At 48.5% G+C, this 20332-nt stretch overlaps 1 protein-coding gene and 1 long non-coding RNA gene across 2 annotated transcripts in view; one reads left to right on the forward strand and one right to left on the reverse strand.

The window, feature by feature from the left end:
• Nucleotides 1-20332, forward strand: part of LOC132407628 (ectonucleoside triphosphate diphosphohydrolase 2-like) — a 38385-nt gene that overhangs the window by 8719 nt on the left and 9334 nt on the right. Inside the window, exons 2-7 of the mRNA XM_059994411.1 lie at nucleotides 11263-11380; nucleotides 12003-12153; nucleotides 16991-17150; nucleotides 17735-17962; nucleotides 18507-18776; nucleotides 19525-19644. Of these exons, the coding sequence (XP_059850394.1) occupies nucleotides 11263-11380; nucleotides 12003-12153; nucleotides 16991-17150; nucleotides 17735-17962; nucleotides 18507-18776; nucleotides 19525-19644 (1047 nt within the window). The remainder of the gene's footprint in view (nucleotides 1-11262; nucleotides 11381-12002; nucleotides 12154-16990; nucleotides 17151-17734; nucleotides 17963-18506; nucleotides 18777-19524; nucleotides 19645-20332) is intronic.
• The window catches only part of LOC132407630 (uncharacterized), a 48242-nt gene that overhangs the window by 6321 nt on the left and 21589 nt on the right, over nucleotides 1-20332 (reverse strand). The window contains exons 3-4 of the long non-coding RNA XR_009516540.1: nucleotides 10094-10508; nucleotides 3062-3190 (exon numbers count right to left, since the gene is read on the reverse strand). This is a non-coding gene — a long non-coding RNA (uncharacterized LOC132407630). The remainder of the gene's footprint in view (nucleotides 1-3061; nucleotides 3191-10093; nucleotides 10509-20332) is intronic.

The following is a 20332-nucleotide window of genomic DNA, read 5'->3' on the forward strand; positions in this document are numbered from 1 at the left end:
GGAGGGCTGATGGAAAAATATTTTACAGAACACTGAATGCCAGAATAGTTCCTAGCAGTTCATTTGGATGGGTGCCAGGCAAGATGTAGAATGGAGAAGTTAATAAACTGAAGCTTCTTGTCTGGATCACGGAGTTTTCTTCTGTGACTGTCTAAAAGGCAAAGGGTCAGGACAGAGTCATGATGACTGGAAGGACTGATGGCAAGATATTGACCAAATACTCAGAAGCGGTACAGGACCGTGGGGGAGTGAATGCTGAGCTCGGGGAAATGCCCTTTACTGATCTGAGAATCTACATGGTGCCTCCCACCCTTCAGCAGCTTTCACAGTTACATCCTGAAGTTCAGTCAGGTTAGTAGACTGTTAGTAGACAGTCAGGGTTTAACAAAACTTAAACTTCTCCAGGTGCTAATTGGATATTGAGTCGAGAAGAGTCCCAACCACTGGGAGTAAAACTGGAATAGAAGGTTCATGCAATTGTTACAGCAGTGAAGGTGGCCACTTGGTTATTAGGTCCGTGCTAGCTCTTGCCAAAAGCTCCTTTTCACTATGTTACCTGTCCTGAAAAGGTTCTCGTTGGGAGTGCTGACTGACTGCGTGTGGAAAGGGAGGTCGCCAGGCAGTGCCAGCGTAAACCACTTTCTTCTTGCTCTCCGCCATCCACAAACCTGTAACCTCCACTCCACTTTCAATGAAGTCCCTGGTCCTTCAACCCCTATGAATGGGAGCAACTTCTGTCCACCGAACTGTACCATCTCCTGATCCAGTTACCTCATACATTCTCGAGCCCTTTAGATAATAAAACCAGATTTGGCCTCCTCCTGGCAACCCGACCCCGTTCCCATATCTCCTGTCAAACCCACCCACACCTCCCACAGTGACCTCTCAAAGCAACCAGCTGTTCTGCTCGTTGAATTTAATTCTAGCGTCTAATCGGTATTCACTGTCCTTCAATGTCCCCTCTTCTTCCACGGCCCTGAGAAGAGTTGGTACAAAGCACCCTTTGTGATTGGGCCTTTACTCGGTACGTGGAGGAAGTGAGCCCTGCCGCCCACTCACTACCTGTCCGTGCTCGGGAGCTGATTGGGAGCGCCAGGGACCCAAATGCTCAACGTTCCACGTCTCCTCGCGGAGGATGTGCAAACCCAGAACAAAGTAACCAGCACACCTTTACCCAACACCTAGTTACACTTGTACCGTACCTCCGTCCCAATACCCGGTCACACCTGCACCCCACCACTTGGCTCACCTGTGATACTTTACCACTGACTACATCTGTACCACGGCCCCAACCACAACCATATCCACCTCCGATCATATCGACTCCCTGCCAAGTCTGCCCACGCCTGCACCCAGGAGCCAAGTCCCGCCCACAGCAGCTCAAGACAGTTCAAATTGGTTCTCACATGCACAGATATATATAGAAGTGAAAAGCCTGCTTGCAGCACCTCACAAACAATGCGTTAGAGACAACATTCAGGAGAAGATAAACAACTCATATGAGAACTGTACAAAAAAAAAAGCACAATTGGAACCAAAATATAAAAAAATGTTCATTGGAGTGGAAATAGCCAGAGAGTTACCACACTGAGGCAGTGGTCAGGGATAGACAAATTTGATTAATAAAACAAGAAGGTTAAAGAAAAAGTTGAACCTGATGGTGTGGGGCTTCATGCTTCTGCGTCTGCTTGCCTGATAGTGGCTCTGAGGAGATTGAGTGACCCTCCGTCTCATCCTGATAGTGGCTCTGAGGAGATTGAGTGACCCTCTCTCCCATCCTGATAGTGGCTCTGAGGAGATTGAGTGACCCTCTCTCCCATCCTGATAGTGACTCTGAGGAGATTGAGTGACCCTCTGTCTCATCCTGATAGTGACTCTGAGGAGATTGTGACCCCCTCTCTCACCCTGATAGTGGCTCTGAGGAGATTGAGTGACCCTCTGTCTCATCCTGATAGTGGCTCTGAGGAGATTGAGTGACCCTCCGTCTCATCCTGATAGTGGCTCTGAGTAGATTGAGTGACCCTCTCTCCCATCCTGATAGTGGCTCTGAGGAGATTGAGTGACCCTCTCTCCCATCCTGATAGTGACTCTGAGGAGATTGAGTGACCCTCTGTCTCATCCTGATAGTGACTCTGAGGAGATTGTGACCCCCTCTCTCACCCTGATAGTGGCTCTGAGGAGATTGAGTGACCCTCTGTCTCATTCTGATAGTGGCTCTGAGGAGATTGAGTGACCCCCTCTCCCATCCTGAGGTGAATCATCTAATTATACCTTTTACAAATTGTTTAGTCTCATCTGTAGCAAATAGACTAATAAAATGCTGTGCCAGTTTCCTGATTGCCCTCGTAATAAAGATAATTCAAACCAAGTTAAACACAACAGTGCGTATGTAGTCTTGCATTATTTAGCAGCAGGGAAAAGATTACTTTCAGATCTGGGACCTCTTGTTGGAACTGGAAGCAAGACAATCTGCACGTTGTATATTGCAGGGAGCTGTTGGTGGAAAGTGTATGAAACATCTGGGGTAGGGTGGATGCCTTAATTGTCAGGGTAGCCATGACTTTCAAAACACTTATATACACAGGATAGAAAAGAAATAGATTAAAATCACAGCCATGCCCACGAGGCCTGGTTCCTGAAGTTGTTCAATTCATTGATGGGCCTTTAGATACTCAGACAGAAGAACAAGAAAATGGAAACAGGAAATGTGGTGGGCAGCTGGAAGTGAGAACTAAACGTGCTTATCACCTATTCTGTTCTTGCTTTCTCACATTGTGAACACTGAATGCACTACGTCAGATTGGAAAGTGTCTAAGTGTGTCACGGCTTCAAATGGAAAGACTTTGTACCCTTGAGAAGGGAAATGAAGGTGTTGAATGTCTTGCAGTGAAATTCAAAGTCCAGTTTATTGTCATGGGCACAATTATGCACAGATGCAATTATAAATTTCCCCACAGCAATATTACAGGCAAATAGCATCAATATGTGACTGTCCTGGTCCAACCATGGCCAAGAAAGCCTCTACCTCCTCGGGAGGCTACGTTTCCCAGTTGACACTTACCTGTTTTTGTCGATGCACCACGGAAAACGTCCTGCCCAATGGACTCGGTATGTGACTGCAAGAAAGCTGTGGGCACAGCTCACCATATCACGGAAAGCTCCCTCCCCTCTGTGGACTCTGTACTTCTCACTGCCTCAATAAAACAGCCAAATTAATCAAAGTTCCTTCCAATCCCAGACATTCTCTCACCCCAAAAGCATGTATCAGCAACTCGAGGACAGCCTCTAGCCCAATGTTATAAGAATATTGAATAGTTCACTAGGACGAAAATTCAGACTCTTGACCCCACCAATCTACCTCATTATGATCTTCCAGCTTGTTGTTTACCTGTGTTGCCCTTTCAAAGTATGTGTACAGTATACAACCTTGAGATTTGCCTTCTTGCAGACAGCCACAAAACAAACCAACACCCTAGAACCCATTTAAAGCACCCCCCACCCACCCACACACACACACACAAGACCATCAGACATGCGAGAAAAGAACGAATCGCACAAACAGCAAAAGGCGAACAAATGACACACAAAGCATTAAACGTCAAATGGTAGAGTTCCCAAAAGTGAGTCCACAGCCAGGAGCCGATGGCCACCGCCACAGCCACTGAGTCGGTCAGCTCAGCACTTTCTCGACGGCTGCAGATCTCGATCCGGGATTGGAACTGAGTGTCGGAACTTGAAGGACGGCACATAGGATGTGGTTGGTGGTGGCAGGAAGATGTAACAAGAGGTGCCGTATCCTCACTTTGATTGGGAGGAGAGACGTTAGAGCAGAGGCAAGGGAAATAAGAGGCTACTCTACCTACTGAGCACGTCACCTGTTTTTAAGCTTCCAGTCTGTGGAATTTTGTGCCAATTACATGTCAGGAAGCATTAGAGTCTGATTACAACAACAGATAACACTCTGATCACACCTGTATCTAATTGTATCTGTGTCAATTAGTCTCGGCACACACACACACACCTTATGCCATGCTCTTTCCAGTGGAACATGTCACACCTGTTCCAAACAACCTGATGTAACAATCAGTATAAATATGCCTGCACTTAACAGGCAGGTTGTGATTGTGCCTGGTACCCTGAGCTCGCCTCAGAATCAGAATTAAGTTTAATATCATTGGCACATGTTATGAAATATGTTGTTTTGTGGCAGCAGTACATTGCAATACATAATAATAAAAATCTATAAATGGCAATAAGTATATATAAACAATTAAATTAGTGCAAAAAGAGAGGAAGATTAGTGAGGTAGTGTTCATAGATTCATTGTCTATTCAGAAATTTGATGGCGGAGGGGAAGAAGCTGTTCCTGAAACACTGAGTGAGTGTCTTCAGGCTCCCGTGCCACCTACTTGATGATAGCAATGAGAAGAGGGTGTAGCCTCCATCATGGGGTCGATAATGATGGATGCAACTTTCTTGAGGCATCGGCTTTTAAAGGTGTCCTCGATTCCGGGGAGGCTAGTGCACATGATGGAGCTGCCTGAGTTTACAACTTCCTGCAGCCGTGTCGAATCCTGTGCAGTGACCCCTCCATTCCAGACGGTGACGCAACCAGTTAGAATGCTCCCCACGGTACATCTATAGTAATTTGTGAGTGTCTCTGATGACACACCAAGTCTCCTCGACTAATGAAATATAGCTACTGCCATGCCTTCTTTGTAACTGCATTGATATATTGAGCCCAGGATAAATCTTCTTAGCTGTTGACAACCACTAACTTGAAGCTGCCATCCTTTCCACTGCTGATGAGGACTGGTGTGTGTCGACTTCTCTTTCCTGAAGTCCACAATCAGTTTCTTGGCCTTACTGACATTGAGTGCAAGATTGTTGCAACACCACTCAACCAGCCGATCTGTCTCACTCCTCATTGCTCTGAAATTCTGAGAACAATAGTTGGATCATTCGCAGATTCATACATGTGCCTAGCCACATAGTCGAAGTGTAGAGAGAGTAGAGCAGTGGGCTAAGCGCACATCTTTGAGGTACGCTAGTGTTGATTGTCTGAGAGGAATTCTGATCTGCACAGACTGACTGAACTGTAATTAATAAACAGCAGCCAGAAGTGGGTATTCAAAGTAAATTTATTATTAACGTGGTTGTGTATGGTGACATATAAGCACGAGATTCATTTTCTTGTGAAACCCTTCTTTCCCTGGGCTGCGTAAATCTAGGGAATACATCCTCTCGTCCCACCAAACCCATGAAATTGGGATGACTGTCCCACCCCGAACCCTGGTTTGTGTGGATGCTGTGTAATTTTGTACTCGTTGCAAACTGGTTCCAAGAAAATAGCAGGCAGCACACTGCATATGATTAAAGGAATTATATTTATGAATCATAACTAAAGGGTTAGTAAATAAAAGAAAGAAGAAAAAAAACAAAAAGGGCCCATTGTAGTTAAACAGTCAAATGTGCACAAGTTGGAGCTCAGCTTTTCCCGAAAGCAATATTCACCGTCCCTCAGTCGATCCCGGCACCTGGCTCCATCGAACCACGGTCCACCACCGGGTCAAATCCTACAACTAGTTCGCTCCAGTGTCTTCTTTCTTCAGCTTCCACCGAACAAAAGACCCCAGCTCACACCTGTGTCAGGCACACAAAAACATACCAGCTCACATTCCAAAGCACCAGTTATCCCTAACCAAAACCCGAACACTGCTTCTGCAGAAAGTCCATTACGTTAACAGGGAGACCTTTCCCACTTGCGCCCTTGATGGCGGTATAACAGTGGTCAAGCGTGCTGGCTCCTCTGGTTCCACAGGTTGGTGGCGGTTGTTCAGAGAAGTCTTCAATCTGGCCTGGTTGAAATCCCCCATAATGATCGGGAAGGGATCAGGGCACACTGTTTCGAGCCTGCTGATTACAGTGTTCAGCTCCTCATTACTTGCTTGACGTTAGCCTGAGGTGGAATGTCTACCCCTACCAGGATGATGGTGGGAAAATCCCTTGGCAGATTAAAAGGACGACATCTGACCACTAGATGTTCCAGAATGGCTGGGAAAGACTAAGACAAAAACACCACATCTGTGCGCCATGGTACGTTCATCAAAAAGCGTCCCCCAGCTCTTCTAGCTTTAAAGGGTGCAACTGACCTGTCTTTACAGTGAATAATGCAGTCATCAGGCTAGAGCGCTTCATTGGAAATGGCGGTGGTGAGCTATACCTCCATGAAGCAATCTACACAGCAGTCCTGAATGAAGGGTCTCGGCCCAAAACATTGACTGTATACTCTTCTCTGTAGATGGTGCCTGACCTACCGAGTTCCTCCAGCACTTTGTGTGAGTGTGTGTTGCAAAGTACACAGCAGTCCCCGATGTCCCTCTGGTCCCGCAATCTGGCTCTGAGGTCTTCAGTTTCATTTTCCAGAGGCTGTACGTTCACCAGCAGGATGGTCGACATTGAGGGTCTAAAGCTTCTGCGTTTCAATCAAACTTGTTGACCGACGCGCTGTTTTCTTAAAAGGGAACTGCACTCGCGACATAACTCTGTTGTCCATGGTTCACTGATTTTGAGGATCGACAGACTTTATAAATGTCTTAAAATGGTGCAGTAGCCATGACTGTAACAGTCCTAAAAGGGAATATTTGATGATTCCATCAGAGCTACCCACAAAGCATTGCTGCTCATTGGCGCCATCTTAACTCTTCCTATCTTAACAGAGCAAAATAATTCTTTCTATTTATTGACCTCTTTCTATGTGGGTGCTAATGGCTATGCCGGCATTTGTCGTCCATTGCCTTTCACACTGTGGTGGTTTGCTGAGTCAGGTAAGTGGGTGTTCAATAGTCTACGCCTTGTTGGGACTGGAGTGACATGGAGGTGGACAGGGTACGGACAACAGAGACCCTCCCCTGAGGGTAGTCCGGTGCCACCACCAACAGCACTGCTGCCTCATGGCACCAGAGACTTGGTTACAATCCTCACCGTGGGTGCTGTCTCTGTGGAGTTTACATGATCTCCCTGTTCTGTGGATTTCTCCTTCGCATCCAGGAGAGGTGCTGCTGGTCAGGCTAGCTTGGCCATTATAAGTTGCCCCTAGAACGTCAGTGAATGGCAAAAGAATTAAAGAGCAGTTGACAGACCCAAAGGTGGAAGTTGCTAGGGGTGGGGTGGGATTATGTCGATTGCTTTCCCAAGGGAAGTGTGGACAGTCCATGGAAAGAGATTGGTTTCCTTAGAGTCATAAAGCACAGAAACATGCCCTTCAGCCCATTAGATGCCAAACTGTTATTCTGCCTAGCCCATAGCCCTCCAGACTCACCCCCCCCTCAAATCCAAGTACTTTCCAAATTTCTCTTAAATGTTGAAATAAAACCCACATCCACCTCTACCACTGGCAGCTCGTTCCACACTCTCACCACCCTCTGAGTGAAGAAGATCCCCTTCAGATACACCTTAAATATTTCTCCTTTCACCCTTAACCTATAACCTTTTGTTCATCTCACCTAACCTCAGTATATAAAAAATACTTACCTGCATTTACTCTATCTATGTCCCTCTTAATTTTATACACGTTTATTAAACCTCCCCTCATTCTCCTACGCTCCAGGGAAAAAGAAGTCCTAACCTATTCAACCTTTCCCTATAACTCATGTCCTCAAATCCTGGCAACGTCCTTGCCAATTCTCCGTGCACTCTTACAAGCTTATTGGTATCTTTTTTTTTGTAGGTAGGTGCACACATTACTCCAAATTAGGCCTCACCAATGTCTACACAACTTCAACATAACATCCCAACTCTTGGACTCAGTTCTTTGATATATGAAGGCCAATGTGCCAAAAGCTGTTGCAATGCTATCTGCTTGTGTTACCACTTACAGGGAATTGTGGAGCTGTAGTACCAGATCCCTCTGTTTTACCACACTCTTCCATGCCCTAACATTCACTGAGTAAGTCCAACACTGACTTGTCCTCCCAAAGTGCAACACCTCACACTCGGTTGCATTAAATTTCATCTGCCGTTTTCCCAGCTGGTCAAGATTTGAATGCAAACTTTGGCCTTCTTTGCAGTCCACTACATCCCCAACTTGGTGTCATCTGCAAATTTTGCTGATCCACTATCGTCCAAATGACAAACACCAACCGACGCAGCACCGATCCCTGTGGCACGTCACTGGTTACAGGCCTCCAGTCGGAGTGGCAACCACCTGCTACCGTTCTCTGGCTCCACCCATGTTCCAAATGTTATATCCATTTTACTAACTCATCTAGAATGCCAAGCAACTGAACTTCCTTGGCCTGTCTTCCATGTGAGCCTTGTCAAAAGCCTTGCTGCCCTTGCACCGAGCGTTCCTGGTAACCTCCTCATAAAACTCTGTAAGATTGGTTAGACATGACCCACCATGCACAAAGCCACATTGGCTATCCCTTAACAGGCTCCATCTTCCCAAATACTTGTATTTCCGGTCCCTTAGATTACCGTACAATAATTTACCCACTTGTGATGTCAGGCTCACTGGCCCGTTACTTCCTGATTCATTCTTAGAGCCTTTCTTAAACAATGGAACAAGATTAGCTATCCTCCAATCCTCAGGCATCTCACCATATATGCTGATCTGTGTCCACAACTCTTTAGTTTCTTGTGGTCACCTGCAGAGCAGTTGCCATAACAACCTATTACCAGACAGGAACTCAAGAGATACTGTAAATGCCGGGATTCTAGAGCGTCACGTGCAATGCTGGTGTAAGTCAGGAAGCATCTATGAAGTTTCAGATTGAGAGTCTCAGCTTGAAACGTTGACTGTTTATTTCCCTCCCAAGTTGCTGCCTGGCTTGCTGAGGGACCCCAGCATCCAGGAGAATGCTTTCTATGATGCATCAATTAAAAAATAGCAAAAGCCAATGGCAACATGACAAATTTCTTTTGCCTCCTGAGGAAGCAGAGGCATTGGTGGGTTTCTTAGCCGTGACATCAACGTGGTTGGATTGGGATAGTCATTAATGATGTTCACGCCCAGGAACGTGAAGCTCTCAACCTCAACAGTGTTGATGCAGACCGGAACATGTGCACTGCCTCCCCTTTTGAAGTCAATGATCGTATCTTTTGCTTTGTTGACACTGAGGGAAAATGTTGCCACAACACCATGTCGTCAAGTTCTCTGTTGAGACGTGGCCTGCTATAGTGATATTGCCTGCGAGATGGAGTTAGAGCAGAATTTGGCCCCACAATCATGATTGGACGGGGTGTAGAGTAAGGGGCTGAGGACGCAACCTTGTGGAGCACCAGTGTTCAGAGTAACTGTGTGGTGGTGTTGCTGCTGCTTGTGGCCTGTTGGTAGGAAAATCTAGGATCCAGTTGCCAAGGGAGGCCTTAACTCCCACAGTCTGGAATTTGCTGATCAGCTTCCTTGGAATAATAGTTTAGAAGGCGCAACTGTAGTCAACAAATAATAGTCTGATGTAAAAAAGAGAAAATCTGCAGATGCAGGAGGAAATCCTGGCAATGCACACATAAACAGTCAACGATTCAGACCGAGACGTTTCGATCCTGAAGGGGAATCTTGGCCGGAAACGTCACTGTTTATTCTTTTCCATAGACGCTGCCTGGCCTGCTGAGTTCCTCCAGCGTGTTGTGTGTGTTAGTCTGATGTAGGTGTCTTTATTGTCCGTATGCTCCAGAGGTAAGTATAAATGGCCTGAGTGTTGGCGCCACCTGTTTCGGTGATAGGCAAATTGCAGTGTGTTGAGGCTGTCAGGAAAGCTCGAGTCGATGCCTCCTACCATGACCCGCTTCTTAAAGTACTCTATGATGGTAGATGTTCACAGGTTCAAAGGTATTTTCAATGTCAGAGAAATATATACAATACACACCCTGAAATTGTTTTACTTCGCAAACATCCACAAAAACAGAGAGGTGCCCCAAAGAATGAATGAAAGTTAAATGTTAGAACCCCAAAGCCCCCCCCCAGCATAAACAGCAGAAAAGCAATGACCCCCCCTCCCCAACAGCTAAAAAAAGCATCTGCTCACCCCCCCCCACCACTGAGTGCTCAAGCGTGCAGCAAAGCATCAATAAAGACACAGATTTGCAGTACCCCAAAGACGACTCATTCACCCGGTATTCGACTCTCTCTCTCTCTCCTTGACAAGAGATGTCTCCGTTTCACAGTGAGAGGGGAGACAAACAACTTGCTGGTTTACAATGTTAAATGTCTGTTGCGGTGCTTTTTCTGAGCTCTGTGCCTAGAAAACTCAGGCCTCTGGGTACACAGCCAGCAGCCAGCTTGCTGCTTTCGATCTTCCGTCTCCCATGACACACCCGATTCCTGCGGAGGCACCGACCTCGAGTCCACCCGCTTCCAGAGCCACGAAATCCCAGAACACTGAGGGCGCGCTAGTCTTCTAGGCCGCGTCCTTGGTATATTGAATAGCGGCCAGTCGCGAGACCCTGAGAGTGGGTCCCATTACCACAAAGAAACGAAGTCAGCGTGTAAATCCAGGTCAAGAACCCTGAAAGTGAAAAATAGAGATATTAAAGATAGAAATAGAGCTGTTTCTGAAGATTCAAGCAAAGGAGTCGCCATTAGGCGCCATCGTCTCCTAAGTCCCACGTTGGTAATCAGGTTCCAGGTATTGACCAATTGAGATAATGTCTGATGCCAACCCTCACCCCACCCAATCTTAAAGCTTTTATTATTCCACTTCTGATTTCCTTTGCTGTTGCTCAAATTAAGAAAACTTCTTATCTGAGAAAGTCAAGGTGATATGAGCAGACCCACAACTGTAGCACTGCTGAGGGCACTGGTTAAAATAATCCTAGCTTTACCATAGCTTCGGACATACATGAGATGAAATCATAGTAGATTGCCTGCCGCTGAAACCATCACCACTCCAGTTCCAGCACTTCCCTCTCTTCTCTCCTCATGTCCCACTTTTCCCCAGACCCACCCTCAGGTCCCCAGTTCACCGTGTCTCCCCACCCACTGTCGTGGCCACCTCTGGAATCCACTGCACTCTTGACCGCTCTGTGTTTGTAGCCCTGAAACTTTTGACAGCTTGTACTTAAGGAACACACACAAAATGCTGGAGGAACTCAGCAGGCCTGGCAGCATTTACGGAAGAGAGTACAGTCGACGTTTCGAGCAGAGACCCTGCTCCCCACGTCTGCCATCCTGGCTCAGCCAGGTCACGGCTCCCCCTGCTCAGCTATGGGGCTGATCTTTACAGTGTTTTTTAAGGTGACTTCTTGTTTCTCTTCGGACAGTACGGGATTGTGATCGACGCCGGCTCTTCGCGCACAACCCTTTTCATCTACAAATGGCTGTCCGGGAAAGAGAACAACACTGGGGTCGTGAGCGAAGAGAGCAGCTGCCGGGTCAGAGGTAAAGTTCGACCAGACTGAACTCCGATTTCTCTAACGTAAAACTCTAGGCTAATGAACCCAAACCCCGAGACTGAAGACCAATCCTCGAGTCCTAATGTGATACCAACAGCTGAACTCCAACCTCTGACCCCAGGCTCCACAGATCCTACAGACCAGACACAGCATCGAGCCCCTCCGTGCACCCACTGTCCACCAGCCCAGGCCAACCGGACCAGCTGCTGAGGGGCAGAGCAGAAGGAGTGCAAGCAGCTGGGAGCAGAGATCAGAAGCTAATGGAAGGAGCTGGGAGTGAGAGGCAGGACGGAGGGGGTGAATCTGGTCTGAGGTTCATGTGACAGAGTAGATGGGGCGAGGCCCTGGAGAGCGAAGAAGTATCCCGGGTGAGTTGGAGCAGAGTGGTGATGGGAGGACTGGGATTGGGAGATGTGTGTGGAGACTCTGCACTGAAATGGGGAAAACCACCACTCGTCAGTACAGTTTGTGATGCCTTCTGCAGTCAAATAGCTGGGATTTTACCAATTTTGGCAAAGTACTCAGTGTGGGGTGGAGAGGATAGAGGGGAACGTGGGGAGGGGATGAACAGATGCCCACTGCACTGACTGGATCTCTGTCGACCACAGGTTCGGGAATCTCCAGCTATGCAGAACAACCAGCAAAAGCCGGGAGCAGCCTAAAGGCCTGCCTCGACCAGGCTCTGAAAAACATCCCCTCTGAAAGGCACACCGAGACCCCCCTCTACCTCGGGGCAACAGCTGGAATGCGCTTGCTGAAGTAAGTACCATCCAGGCTCTCCACCATTTGCATATTCTCTCTCAGGTGGTGCCCTTGACCCTCTGCAGCCTAAGCGTCCCAGGACCCTCCTGTCCATTACCGCCAAGAGCTTGCAGACTTCCTCTTATTGTGTCCCTGGCTGACTTACTGTCCCCCTCCGCCCTAAAGCATCCCCAGCTCACCCCCTTCCAGAGCCCCTTCTGCTCCTTACATCAAAGTGATTCACTGTGGTGTCTGACCCTTATTGACCTATCCTGCTACCTTCAGAAGTCTGTGGATGTCCACACGTTGAGCAGCCAAAGCTACACAGAGGTACTCCTGCAACCTAATCACCCCAAGACTGTCCTATTCCCAGAGCCCCCCCTCAATCCCCTCAGAGATGTTCCTCCACCTCTCTCGGTGTCCTCCATTTCCCATCCCTTACTGCACCTGTCCAAAGCCATCACTGAGCATTTCTCTGAACTCGGTTCCATTTTCCCGCCCAGGCGATCATTATTTTCTTGTCGTGTAAAGTTTTCCCCTACCAATCACAACACTGATGATTGTATCACTTGTAAGTTTCTTTATTGTGTGATTGCAAGGAATTCATAATTACTTGCGTATGTTGCAAAAACCGTGCCAAAACCTTGTGGAACCCCACTAGCACCAGCTTTCTAGTTACAAAACACCGGCATCTTTGCTTCCTGTTGCTGAGCTCATTTTAGCTGGCTGGCCCCCTTCCCCTTCCCCTCCCACTTCTCCTCCTCCCTCCCCATATGCCTTCACCTTCCCTCCTCCTCCAGAATGATCCAGAGCCCTTTTGGTGATATACTTAACTTTCCATCCTCGATAGAATTTGCCCTCCTGGAATCCTGTCACCAATGACAAAATCACAGTCATCCTCGAGTTCCTTCACAGAGGAACTTCCTGCCTGTCAGGCTCTCCAGCACACAGGAAGCATCTTGGAGTCCCCGTGTGGGACAGAGTGGACGTTGCTCAAGCCTGAGGTGCCTGTTTATATTAGTTCACTCAGCAGAACAAAGTAATCCATTTAATTTTCTAATTCCAAACATTTGCATCCTCTTTCCACCAATCAACAAAGTGTTGCATTCTCTGGACATTGGTGAATGTGTCCTTCATTCACCCGGCCAGATGTTACAGAGAAATGGATATGGACAAGACATCATCCTCAAAACTCCATTAATACCCAACAATCCCTGGAACATTGCGCAGAACTTGTTTATTCTGTGGACAAGATTCCGCACGGTATATCCCTCCGGGATTCAATCCTTCACTTTACTTCTTCCTTCTCAACCAGCGCCTGGCATGTGACCTCTCCACCGCGAGAACCCTGTGGTTAGCTCTGCGGAGCCGTTGGAAACTGGCCAGACTTTTCACTAGGCACATTAGTGCGGAATGACTCACACTTGCTTCAAACAGCAAAAGATTCCTTCCTAAAGGACATTAGTCAGTTAGATCTCTTTTTACAACCCCATGGGAAATTTATCGTCATTTTACCGACGCTGTTTTCAGGATCTCTAAATACCCAATTTCTAGATTTGGTTCTGCACAGCGCCACTCCTGGTAGAGCCCTTGCCCCACGGCTCCAGAAGTCCAGGTTCAATCTGTGTAGAGTTTGGATGTTTTCCCTGTGTTTTCTCCGGATGCTCTGATTTTCTCCCACACTCTGAAGATGTGCGGGTCGGGAGGTAGATCGGCTGCTGGATTTTGCCCCGAGTGTGTTGGTAAAAAGCAGAGTCTGGGGGCGAGTAAATGGGAATGAAGGGAGAATAAAAATGTCATTAACACAGGACTTGTGTAAATGGGTGGATGTTGGCTGAAGGGCCTGTTTTCCTGCTGTATCTCTCTGTGACCCTGTGATTATACAGCATGTAAGTTGGTAATTAGAGTTTGCATGAAAACTTTGTGCTGCATTCCTATCTTTCCTCGTCTAAATCTACCTGTCAGTTCTTTTCCCTCATCGTCCTGATCAGCCTCCTCTTAAATACTTCTGTCCTATTCTCCTCAGTCCCTTTCTGTGGGATTCAGCTCCACATTCTCACCGATCTTTGCCAAATTGTCATCTGAGCTCCCTGTAGGATTTCCTGTTGCCTCCTGTACCAACCACTCTGCCTCTGCTCATCCCTACCACTCTCTCAATCTACTCTACCAAAACCACAAATCTGCACATGCTCCCACTGTGGAGAAGGGGCCTGAACTCTGCATTGTTGACCAGGTGATGTGAACCGGGACCCTACCAGACCTTCCCTTCTCCCTCTGCCAGAAACAGGCAGGTAGTCTCTCATCTCCAGCGACCGGTTCAGTCACGACATTCTCCCGATCACTGGCCTGTCAGGGGACAGACCATGTGTGGTAGGTACCATGGGATTAGTATGGGTGATTGGCGTGGACATGTTGCCCTGTTACTGTATCATATTTTCTTATTGAGATACAGTGCGGAATGGGCCCTCCTGGCTCTTTGAGCCACACTATCCAGGAATCCTCCAGTTTAATCCTAGCCTAATCACGGGGCATTTTACAATGACCAAATAACATACCAACCGGTACGCCTTTGGACCGTGGGAGGAAACCGGAGCACCTGGAGGAAACCCACACAGTCGTGGGGAGAACGGACAAACTCCTTGCAGACAGCAGCGGGAATGACTCTGTGATTCTGTGCTCTGGTTTCTTCCCACATCACGGGCTGGTAGGTTAATTGGCCGGTAAATTGTCCCTAGGGGCAAGAGAAGTTGGTGGCAGGATGGGCTGGCTGTCGGGAATGTGGACTATGGCCATTTGGCGAGACGGGGCGGGCAGTGCCTGGGAGAAGTTGAGCCGGAGAGAAGGCTCAAGAAGTGAGTAACCAGGATCATTCTTTGGTCTGTGGGTGGAGAGCAGTGGGTCAGAGCTCCCTCACTGAGAGACAATAGGGCTGAATCCAGTTTTATGAAGACCAAGGGTCAGAAAGAAGAGACTTGAAGCCTTTACACACAGAGCATGTCTTTTTTTTACAATTGTCGAGTTTATCTTTTATTTTGTAGCTATTATACATCATGGCACGGTACTAAAACAGACCAATGTTCAGGATCTTTCATGACCAGTGTCCAAGACGTCCATATATATTGTTGATCTTAGTGGAACAATAAACAGAAATGTCCAGAGTCCATTTGCCATGCAAGATTCAACAAAGCCTGATCAGTACTGCACCATCAGCAGTAGTTCACTTGGACCTCTGCCTCATCTTTCGTCTTTTGCGCTTCAGTCTGCGCATTCCCTTCTTCCAGAGCAGTTGATGGAAGCCAAAACTCTGAAAGTTTGAAGGCAGAGAGGGAACTCTTGATAAGAAATGAGGGAGGAAGGGTCGACCAGAATGCAGAGGGGTGTATCGATCAGACCAGCCATGATGACACTTGATAGCAGAGCAGGTTTGAGAGGCCGAGGGAGCTAATTCATGTGTTTGTATGTTCAGGCAGGACAGGAGAGGGAAATAGGGGAAGAAAAAGGTCAAAAGTCTGTGAAAGAGGAGAAATGAGAAAGATAGGACAGAAATAGAGGTTTAAAAGAGTGGAAGAGGTAGGGAGAGAGAAAGAGGGGAGAAAAAAAGGAGAGAGAGGAAGTGGATGTTCGGAGAGAAATGATCAGGGAGAGACACAGAGGTTGGTTGATGGTGAAGCAAGGAGATTTGCTCTTGCTTGGCTTGCATTAGCTCTGTGACACAGGTCAATGTCCGGTGAGTGGGCGGTGCAGTAAGGCCATGGATACGTAGGACAGAGATTGTAACCGAGGTGCGAATAATCAGAGCACGCATGATGTAGCCGGGTCAATGCTGCCAGAAGTGGTGTACGTTGCCCCAATCCAGTCAACCACAGGATGTGGGGTTGGAATTGTGTGTACTTGAAATAGTGGTGATGTCCTAACCCAGGAAATGTGAGTGAAGCGATGGGAACACAGAACAGTACAGATCGGGAGCAGGCCTGCCAGCCCATGATGTGCCGATCTAATTCAACAAGTTAGTAGACACCTAAGCTAATCTTCCCTGCCTCTCCATTCTCTGCATATCCCTGTGCCTACCCAAAAGCTTCTTAAATGCCTCTATCATGTTTATCTCTACCACCACCCCGGAGCATATTCCACACACCCACCACGCTCTGTATATAAAAAAAAAGGCTCACTCTACACATTTCATTTGAATTTGCTCCCTCTCACCTTAATGCATGCCCTCTATTTATCTAGTTATTTATTTATTTTGTTTCTTCATTTTTATGGGATGTGGGCATCACCAGCTAAGCCGGCATTTATTGCCCATCCCCAGTTGCCCTTGAGAAGCTGCCTTCTGGAACCGCTGCGTTCCCTGGGGTGTGGGCACACCCACAGTGCTGTTAGGGAGGGAACTGCATGATTTTGACCCAGCAACAGTGGAGGAACAGCGATACGTTTCCGAGTCAGGATGGTGGGTGACTTGGAGGGGGATTTCCGAGTGGTGGCGTTCCCAGGTATCTGCCGTTCTCGTCCTTCTAGATGGTGGTGGTCGTGGGTCTGGAAGGATCTGCGTTGTTGCAGTGCATCTTGTAGGTGGTACACACTGCTGCAACTCTCCGATGGTGAGGGATTGACTATAATTAGACATTTTACCCTGGGGAAAAGATACTGGCTGTCTACACTATCCATGTCGCTCATAATCTTATAAACTTCTATCAGGTGAACTTGATGAGAACTGATTCATGAGGCTCCAGTCTCAAGTATTATGAAGGTAAAACTGGTGTCTGGTTGGGCTGCCAGTCCTGCCAGTCCCCAATTCTGCACCGGTCCACGCTAGGGCACTTGGGTACTGAGCCTCTCTCCCCCTGTGCGCCTGCAGCCTGACTGATCCAGAAGCAACCCAGAAAGTCTTCGCGGCAATCAACAGCACCCTGAGGTCCTACAGCTTCAGCTACCGAGGGGCCAAGATCCTGTCCGGGAGTGAGGAGGGGGTGTTCGGCTGGGTCACGGCCAACTACCTGATGGAGAACTTCATAAAGGTGAGAGGCTGGAGTGAAAAAAACCTGGGGACAGTCGAGACCCCTGACCCCACAGGACATTCCCTCTGAAAACAATGAGTCAACTGACAAGTGGCTCTCCATGGCAGACCCCCATGGTCTAAACAGCAGTCATGGACCCCCACAGTCCGCTCAGCTGTCATGGACCCTGTAGTCTGTTCAAAGGGCATAGACAAACCCCACCACACAGTCCAATTAACATCAACAGATAACCGCAGTCCGATCAGCAGTCACAGACCCCACCCCCAAAGTCCAATCAACAGTCGTGGATTACCAATGACCCCAATGTCTGACCATCCAATCAGAATGGACCTCCCAAGCCTACCTGAAAGGTGTTCCCCCTTGAGGAATGATGGGGAGGGGGCAGTGTGAGGGAGGAGACAGGGTGGAAGGGATGGGGACATGGAAGCACAGCATCAGGGTGTGGGTGGGGAGGGATGGTCCAAAGGTTTCGGCACACCCCAGCCCTTCCTGTGTGGAGTAGGTAGGGGATGGGGAGGGCTGGGCAGTGGGGGGCGGGGGAGGGCATCAGGGAGCATCCAGGGTGACTCTGACCCCTGTTCCAGTATGGCTGGGTGGGCCGGTGGATCAACCCCAGCCGACGCACGGTGGGTGCCATGGACCTCGGTGGGGCTTCGACGCAGATAACTTTTGTGCCGGAAGAGCTGGTGCGGGTGCCGGAGAATAAGGTGGAGCTGCAGCTGTACGGCCACAAGTACAGCGTGTACACACACAGCTACCTCTGCTATGGCAAAGACCAGGTCAACCGTAAAGTCCGAACCAAGATTTTGGCAGTAAGTGCTCACTATGGTTGGGGGTGGGGGGGCATGTAGGGGTGGGAAAATTGGAGGCGGGAGGGCATGAGGAGCTGGGTGGGTGGGAAAGCGGTGGGTGTGTTGTGTGATGGGGTTGGACAGGGTTGAGGGGTGATGTAAATGGGGTAAGAGCAGAGGGGCAGTGAGAGGAGAGAGTTGAGGGGTGAGGGGATGGAGTGTGGGAGGAATAGTAGGGATAGCATTCCGGATGGGGTGAGGGAGGGTGAGGACGGGGTGGAAGGGGAGGGTGAGGATGGTGTGGAAGGGGGAGGATGAGGATGGGGTGGAAGGGGGAGGGTGAAGATGGGGTGGAAGTGGGAGGGTGAGGATGGGGTGGAGGGGAGGGTGAGGATGGGGTGGAGGGGGAGGGTGAGGATGGGGTGGGAGGGTGAGGATGGGGTGGGAGGGGGAGGGTGAGGATGGGGTGGAAGAGGGAGGGTGAGGATGGGGTGGAAGGGAGAGGGTGAAGATGGGGTGGAAGAGGGAGGTGTTGGGATCTCTAATCCACTTGTGCCTTCTGCAGACCCGTGGTTCCAGCAGTGATGTGGTCAACCCCTGTCTGCCCGCGGGCTACAATGTTACCTTCTCCCTGAAATACCTCTACGCGAGCCCCTGCACTGACGATGATAAACCCCCGAGTTACTCCCCCACAACCAACATCACCTTCCGTGGCTCCTCCAACTCAGAAGATTGCCAGCAACTGGTCAAATCCATCTTCAATTTCACCTCATGTGACCATGACGTCTGTGCCTTTAACAACGTCTACCAGCCACCCGTGACTGGGAACTTCCTGGTGAGTTGTTGAGGGTTCCCTTTGGTGATGATTGGCCCACGGGGGAGGGAGCCCAAATGAGACCTTGGGACCATACTCAGCCCAAATGTATGGCATCTGTTGCTCCTTCTTGCCCACCCTACTTGCCTCTCCCTCTCATTCCTCCATGTTGATGTTCATGAATCATCCACCTAGCAGATTCCCAACCCCATCCCTTCTTGGGACTTACTGATTCTTGTGATATTCAGTCCCATTATTCTCCAAGAAGTTGTTCTGACATCCATTATTATAGATCCTGGCAAATTCCCTACCACTAATGTCAGGCTAGCAAGTCCGTAGTTCCCTGTTTTCGCTCCCTCCCTCCATGTTCAACCAGCAGGGATACATTTCAGACCCCTCCAGTTGTCAGGAGCAGTCTCAGCATCTCTACCAATTTGAAAGTTACCCACAGGACCCATTCTCACAGGAGTCGATGTTTCCAGCCCAAACACTGACAGGAGGGTCACATGACACCACCTGCAGAAAATTTCCAAGTGAAGCTGGAAATCCCAACTCCAGCAAACTCCCCTTTTTCGCAGTCCGTCTCTGCTGCTCCAGGTGATGTTCAGTTCTGGTTTTCTGCCTGAGTCTGGGATCTGAGATCTGTGACAGGTTAGGAGAGTTGGGTGTGATTCCCGCTGAAACTTGAGAGCAATCTTCTTTTTCTTTGCTCTCCTCTTTTTCAGGCTGACCCACTGATTAACTTTGACCAAATCTTCTCTGTGCCTAGGCATTTGCAGCTTTCTATCACACTTTCAACTTCCTGGAGACTACTTTAGGAAAAAGCGTGAAGTCCCCAGATGAGCTGAAGAAGGCAGCCGATACTCTCTGCAAAATGAACTTCAAAACGGTAACTCAACTATTCCCATCATGGGAGAATACATGGGATCATACTCACTTCCCAAATGGCATCCGATCTCCCAGAAACTCCCTCTCCCTCATTAATCCTGTCTCATAATCACCCCTTTATCTGGCACCCCTCCTGAGTGAGGACTTCTTCCTCTTCCACCAACAACCCGTCTCCAAACATTTTTCCCGTTTTGTCCCCAAGTCTTCCCTCTTGCTGCTGGATTCCCCATCTCCACACTCTTTCCCAACTATATCGAATACACTTCTTTCTCATCCTGCTTTTCCTGATATCCTCACCACCCTTCATTCCCTATTCTCCCACTCCTTAATATCCCATTCTCCTTTCTCCCCATTTCTTTCTATGTTCCTCTTTCATTCCCTGTCCATCCCAGTTCACCACGCTCTATTTATTTCCTCTTCCCTTGTATCCCCTCTTGTGCCGCAACCCTCTCTCTTTGCTTCCAACTCTCTTCCCCTTATCCTCTCTCTATTCTCCCCTCCATGTCTCCCCCTTACTGTACCTGATCACCTGTCGTTGTTTCCTCTCCATTCTCACCCCTCGCCTATAATTGGGGGTATTGCATTGCAATCGAATGGTTTAAGGAAACGGGGATGAGATCCAGGTTCACCAAACCACCCCCTCCCTGTCCGTCACAGTGTTTTAATGACCTGATGTCCAGTATTTTTTA

Source organism: Hypanus sabinus, chromosome 18 (assembly GCF_030144855.1).
Source record: "Hypanus sabinus isolate sHypSab1 chromosome 18, sHypSab1.hap1, whole genome shotgun sequence".
NCBI lineage: Eukaryota > Metazoa > Chordata > Chondrichthyes > Myliobatiformes > Dasyatidae > Hypanus > Hypanus sabinus.